Source organism: Branchiostoma belcheri, unplaced genomic scaffold, assembly GCF_001625305.1.
Source record: "Branchiostoma belcheri isolate BF01 breed outbred unplaced genomic scaffold, Haploidv18h27 scaffold16, whole genome shotgun sequence".
Lineage (NCBI taxonomy): Eukaryota > Metazoa > Chordata > Leptocardii > Amphioxiformes > Branchiostomatidae > Branchiostoma > Branchiostoma belcheri.
Window position 1 is genome coordinate 2,786,597 of NW_017803046.1, and position 6,348 is coordinate 2,792,944.

A 6,348-nucleotide genomic window follows, 5' to 3' on the forward strand; every position below is an offset into this window, starting at 1 on the left:
TCGCAATATTTTTTTGCAGTTTGCACAACGTAGTTATCGGTGGAATCAAACAAACGGGGAATTTTCGAAAAACGAACGACCCACGTGACACGGACACTATCTGGAAGGGGATCTTGGCCTTGAACTCTCAAATGAAGGTAAACTACGATGAACATACTTTTAAAATACATAAAGTTCGATTTTGCAACATACTGATGTGTCTTAGAATAATCTGATCATTATAATTAACGTTAGATCTGTTAATTCGCTGGTTAATTCTTACACATTCATATACAGGAGTCTAAATCCCTCCTGCTATAAAATTGCGACATGATACGATGTAACCCAACACTAGTTTACCATGGTGACAGACGTCTGGTTCAGGTTATTGACCTTACTGGTTTGGAGAAGAAGAGGAAACAGAGCAAAAACAATACATAATAAAAAGAATTAAAGGAAGGTGATCTACTAATACGTTCTTTGTGATCGACAATAGAAAATCTCAATTGAAGAAAATTGTACTAACCTGTTGTCATCGTGTGGCATGATGACCGAGATACTACCAATGACAGGCAGCTGTTCAGTTTTCATTTTTTTTACATCGACTAGGACCAAGGAGGTTACTTTTGAAACTTTATTGCGATACCACTTTCAGACTTGCGTCTGAATTGCATATTTACAATGTGTCCGTTGTACTCGTTTCAGGACTCGTTTACCTCATTTCTAAGACACCGTATTTTGCACAGTTTTGTAGATATACGACATTGAAGTGACCCCATATCGTAGAGAGTGATCTGTCTGTTGTTGATACAGGGCGCGGAGGTAGTGGAAGAGTGGACGGGATTCCGACCCATGCGGGAAGGAGGAATCCGACTGGAGAGAGAGACGCTGGTGGAACCTTCAACAGGACAGAAACTGGAGGTACTAACGTCACTCCTTACCCACATCTCTTCTGCTGAAGATTGATATAATTTCTATTTTCTAATTACTTTATTGGTTCAGCTATACAAAACGTGACAACTAGGGTTGCCCAACTAGTTACAAAACTATTTTAAAGGGCTAACCCTGGAGACAAGGACAACAAGCAACATAAGACAAGGACAGGACATTAAAATTAAAGTCGTCAACTCATTACACCTACAGGATTATCTATAAGGAGCACTGTTAAAATACTATTAACATTTTTCTAATGAAGCTGTAACAGTCTGGTTATTGATAAACTAGGTAACTTGTGCGGGGACATTTTTGTTTATTAAAAGTTTGATGTCGCACTACTATCTGTACTTACGCTATGGACACATGAATTCCTTTTCAAAGTCGATATCTTTCTAGCGTAATAGTTTGAATCGACAAAAGCCTGCATGCAAAACAATAAGCCAGCAGCCCTAGAATAATGATGCGGTAGTAATACCTTTTACGATGACAAAGAAAGTGGAGACGAAAAAAAAATACACAAGCGATGATTTGTTTTTCAGGTGGTCCATAACTACGGCCATGGAGAGAACGGGGTCACGTGGTCACACGGCTGTGCCAAAGAAGTTGCCAAGATCGTCAAAACTATCATGGCGGAAAGAACAAGTCTAAAATCTCGACTGTAGACAGAACACTGATGATATTTACACTTGAAATTGTCTCCTAAACTTAATAGTTATCATTCGGAGGAAAGAGGATATGTCTCACAACGTAATGTATAGGTTTTAACAGCCATATATATATATATATATATATATATATAGTTGTAGCGAAAGGGAGTGTACGATATTTATCGGGGAGGGAGGGTCTGTATAAGGCGATAGTCCTCTTGTTTAATTGCAAATTGACTACTAGATGGTGGATATGCAAAATGGTGTAAGTACAAACTACAATTAAAAGAAATTATCTGTATTCTTACAAAAGTAGAACGGATCTTGCCAATTTAGGCAAGCAAAAGAAATTAGACATTGCTACACTGGTGGTGTTCGTTTGTCATAATTTTGGCTGAAACAACACTGGAAATCAACGGTAAAAACTCATGTGAGCGCCATTTTACGTGAAAGCCAACATGAATAGAATAATTGCAGACAACAAGACGACCAGGTTGTGCGGCGCTGTCGGTCCCGCTGTGCTGGTTCTGCCGTCCACGATTGCGAAGACCCGGGCAGGGCCTCCGCTTCCCTGGCCGATCTTCATGGGCATGGCGTACACGGTGGAACCGGTAGCGGGCATCTCGTCCAGGTGAGCCACGTTTTCTATGATGATGACGTTGCTGCCTAGGAGGGTTTCGTGGACGGGAACACCCTTGGTGCGGTAATTAAGGTAGAACGTCGTGAACTGTTAGGATACAACAAATCTGTCCCATGCAAATCATCATAGAGATAGAGAGAACTGGCTGCCTTGAAATGTTACGATATTCTACAAAGCAGCACAAGGAGCAAAAGAAGAAGAAAAAACAAAAGAATGAAGAGAGTAAGCCGGTAAAAAGCGAGAGGAAAAAATGCATGTACATGTATCACAAAAAAAGCCATGATAGTGCGTACAAACTACCGCATTTTCAAGCCGCAAGCCAACCACTAGATTATGGTTTCTCCCTGTTATGTAAAAAGGCAGTTCCTGAAAAATGAAAGAAACGAATTCCCTAGGGAATGCATGCGTGGAATTTTTAGAATATTTTCAAGTCAATCGCAGTACTAAACCAACGGCTCCGCCCCGGAAGCGTCGCCAAAAATAAAGGTATTACCCCAGGGCTAATGGTGTCTATGCCGACCACCTTCACCTTGCGGTTGTCTACAAGCCACTGAGCGCCCTCTGGGTGCAGACCGGGGTAGCGCAGCAGGGTGGTGTCTGTGGTATCTGTGCCCAGGTAGGCACTAGGTCCTCGTTCCCAGTACCACTCCCCCCAACCTGTTCGGACTGGGTACCAGTCAGGATATAAAAGAAAATGCTGAGGTTGGGGTGACACGTGGCTATTACTGATTAGCCTGGTTACCAGACCTACTTCAGATCCCAAGTCTTTATAGTCTCTATTTGTGGAGAGGATGAAGACTCGGGAGCTAAAATATGTCTGGTAACCTGACTAATTTCTTGTACTAATTTTCGCATAACTGTTATATTTTGTTAACATGTACTGCACAACTTAAATTAACAACATGGAGAAATTCACGAAAACATCATGAACGTGTGATTTCTTGTTTAATGTGGCGATCACAGTATGCTGTGTTGCCAATTATCAATAGCTTATTGATTATCTATATCAGTACTAAGAGACTATCAAAAGACTTACGCATGAGAATACTGTCGTCTGGGATCCGCCCATGCTCTCGTTCCCAGTCCTGTAAGTCCTGCGGAGTGACGGCGTAGCGCGAGTTGTTGCCGATCTTGTCTCTCACGTCCACCACAACTCCCGGACCCGTCAGCTGACCCAGCGGGATCTGGTCAACTGGCGACGACAAGAGAAGAGTTTTTGGGTGCAGTCGAAAAAAAAAATGCAAGAGCGGCAAAGGGCTTCGCTTCTGAGGCGTTGCCAAAATAACAGCTATATTAAAGCAATGTATATAGTATTAACGTTACATGTCAAATTATTGAAACGCGAAATCATACAGACATGGATGATAAGTACATTGCCGATTTACAATTTGAAGTGAAATCAGACTGAAAGAAAGAAGCGTGGTATTGTGCAATGGCGGAAGTAAACGTGTAAATAAACGTAACAAACAAACAAACAAACAAACAATTCCATTTCTTCCTGACTAAAAAGAGCTACCTACTCACGTCTCCAAGCTCCTTCCACGAAGTGCGCCGGCGCGTCCAGGTGAGTTCCCGTATGTTCGGCCATGAAGACGTTGTTGGTCTCCAGGTAGTACCCACGGGGCTGTTCACCTCTAATATTCAACACATGAGTTGTTCTTTCGCTTGGTAGTGTATGTTGGTTGGTTATGTACAATGGAATGTCATAAATAAACAGAGTGCGTTTAGACTACTAGCTGATGAGTGATGACTGGAATGCTACAATTTCTGTAGGGCCCGTCACAACTGTGCTGGGCCACATTGAAAATCAATTTGACAAAATTGAATGCTACCCAGCTGTCTGGAGATTAAATAGATAAAATAAACAAATAAATAAACAAACAAACACCATGGTCTTACGACGACGATGCGACCTGTAGGCCCTTTACCTTTTAACAATGGTGAAGCGGTACTTTGCGTGTGATGGATACACGTTCATTCCCTCCTCCATAGTCCATGTCAGGTCTATCAGGCGGGTTTCGTCATCAGACTGTCCATAACACTCACCGTGCAGTCCCAACAGTATCTGTACCAAAATTGTACAATAAATTGATTTGTATATGCTAAGTGTGCTAACACTAAGTATTCTCCCTACACACACGCGCAAATACCCTATTTAGATATAACTTGGCCTCGGCAAGGACACAGCTCTGGTAAGGACATCAGGGATGTCCTTGGCCTCGCCTCCAGTGCAGGCCTCCGGGGCGGGTGGGAGTTTTGATACCGCGTTCTTTTGCCGCCATCCTACAACCAGCCGCCCAGAGAATGTCCCATAACTGTGGCGGGAACAAACATTCTCAGAGCGGCTGGTTATAGGATGGCCTCAGTGGCCTAGTTAACGTTGGCCTCAGCTTCTGTCCTTAGACGGTGTTGTCTGATCTATCCTCATGAAAATCCACCGATCAGAACTCGACTATTACGAGTACAGTTTGGTTTACTACCAGCCAAGTTCAAAATATAAGACATATAACTATTCAAAATAACTACGGTCACATTGATTTCGATCTTTGAAACAAAATGATCTATGCGGTTACACGGTTTACTGAATTTCTTTATCTGTACATTTAAACGATGAACTTGGCAGCTGCAATCGTGCATAAAGACTACCCCCCTGGAAGAGTTTACGCGCGCTCGGGCCTTGGTTTCCCGTCCCGTGACACTCTCTCACCGCGCTCCGCTGTGCCTCATTGCCAGATCCAGATCCCTCAGGGCCACCCGCCCGCAAATGGCCCCCAGGGTACCCGTAACAGTATCCAGCCGTCCAGGGAGTTTAGCGGGCTGCAGTTGTTTATTATTATAGTCTCAGCCGACTAGAAATTCGGCCAGGCCCGCGGTAATCTGGATTCCAGGGTAGCATAAAGCAAGGTTTAAAAGCCACCCCAGATGGGGAGCAAGGACTTACCAAGACGAGAACGGGCGAAAAACCTGTTGTAGCCGCCATGTTTTGTAGTGACATAGCCCGATTTTGTGACGACATAAATGTAAGACAGCTGCAGGTCACCCCAAGCCGTCACTGTCTGAATGGCCGAAGTGGTCTCATGACACACTGCAGTACCAATCCTAACCACCAGGAGATGCATGCTGAACATTACAACTTGAACGACCATTTTTTTGGTCATCGTAAAAGCCCGCTCTTTTATGTATTATGTTGCTGTTGGAATGCCTAAGTAAAACTTTAAAAAGTTCTAGTACATTTCAAAGTCACCAGCTGAGTTGGTGTGTCCTTTTCCTTTTAACTACTGTTAAGACGTGTCCTTTATTTGACATATTACAACTCTAACAGTATATTAAGTACTCATACTTGTATACATGGCAAGAAATTGGACATGAAAAACTAAGACACATTCTAGAATATTACACCAAATCTTACATTGACTAAAATTGTGCCCAAGGGAATTCATTCCTTTGGGTCTTAAGGTGCTAAGATTGATTTGTAAGGTTATACGATCTCCTTCCCTTGAATGATTGTAGATACAGACGCTTTTTTTCTAAATCAAGCCGCAGCCGTAGGTCATCTAACACGGCTCTGCTTCTACATTTCATTAACCACAAAGGTGAAATTAGTTCTGTATTGACTGCATACTATTAGACAAAATGGGCATTACCACAAATCTTACATCTCACAGGCACTGTGCTTAATTTACAAACAGGCAAGGGTGTGAAGATTTGGAGGCACGTGGCCCTCCTTCCATAATATAAACAGGCAAAGCAGGAAGAAAAAAAATGGACGGGCTTTTTTCAAATATTACATGTTACATCTTACAGACACGGCTCATTAACCACTGTGCTGAATTTACAAACAGGCGAGGGTGTGAAGACTTGGAGGCACGTGGCTCTCCTTCTATAATATAAACAGGCAAAGTAGGAATAAAAAACGGACGGGCTTTTTCAAATGTTACATGTTACATGTTACAGACACGGCTCATTAACCACTGTGCTGAATTTACAAACATGTGTGAAGACTTGGAGGCACGTGGCTTTCCTTCTATAACATGGACAGGCGAAGCAGAAAAAAAACGGACAGGCTTTTTTTCAAATATTACATGTTACAGCTTACAGACACGGCTCATTAACTACTGTGCTGAATTTACATAAATTGTGTGAAGA

The 6,348-nt window shown here is 42.6% G+C and overlaps 2 protein-coding genes across 2 annotated transcripts in view; one reads left to right on the forward strand and one right to left on the reverse strand.

Annotated features, from left to right (window-relative positions):
* The window catches only part of LOC109466174, a 17,267-nt gene extending 15,581 nt beyond the window's left edge, over positions 1–1,686 (forward strand). The window contains exons 14-16 of the mRNA XM_019763837.1: positions 20–137; positions 793–900; positions 1,455–1,686. Of these exons, the coding sequence (XP_019619396.1) occupies positions 20–137; positions 793–900; positions 1,455–1,577 (349 nt within the window). The 3' untranslated portion in view covers positions 1,578–1,686. The remainder of the gene's footprint in view (positions 1–19; positions 138–792; positions 901–1,454) is intronic.
* A 28-nt stretch (positions 1,687–1,714) lies between these two features.
* LOC109466173 (kynurenine formamidase-like) lies at positions 1,715–5,255 on the reverse strand. The gene is made up of 6 exons (XM_019763836.1): positions 5,144–5,255; positions 4,131–4,267; positions 3,727–3,836; positions 3,239–3,394; positions 2,696–2,868; positions 1,715–2,256 (listed from the first exon to the last, which is right to left on the reverse strand). Exons 1-6 carry the CDS (start codon positions 5,216–5,218, stop codon positions 2,005–2,007), a joined length of 903 nt encoding a protein of 300 aa, XP_019619395.1. The 5' UTR covers positions 5,219–5,255; the 3' UTR covers positions 1,715–2,004.
* Positions 5,256–6,348: the final 1,093 nt, after the last annotated feature.

What these genes read in the sequence shown, in the direction of transcription:
- LOC109466173 (XM_019763836.1), bottom strand. Translation starts at nt 5,218, where the DNA reads ATGTCGTCACAAAATCGGGCTATGTCACTACAAAACATGGCGGCTACA. An exon ending in CGTGGAAGGAGCTTGGAGAC is followed by an intron (nt 3,395 to 3,726) that starts GTGAGTAGGTAG and finishes TGTCGTCGCCAG; the next exon opens with TTGACCAGATCCCGCTGGGT. An exon ending in TAGACACCATTAGCCCTGGG is followed by an intron (nt 2,257 to 2,695) that starts GTAATACCTTTA and finishes TACCGCACCAAG; the next exon opens with GGTGTTCCCGTCCACGAAAC.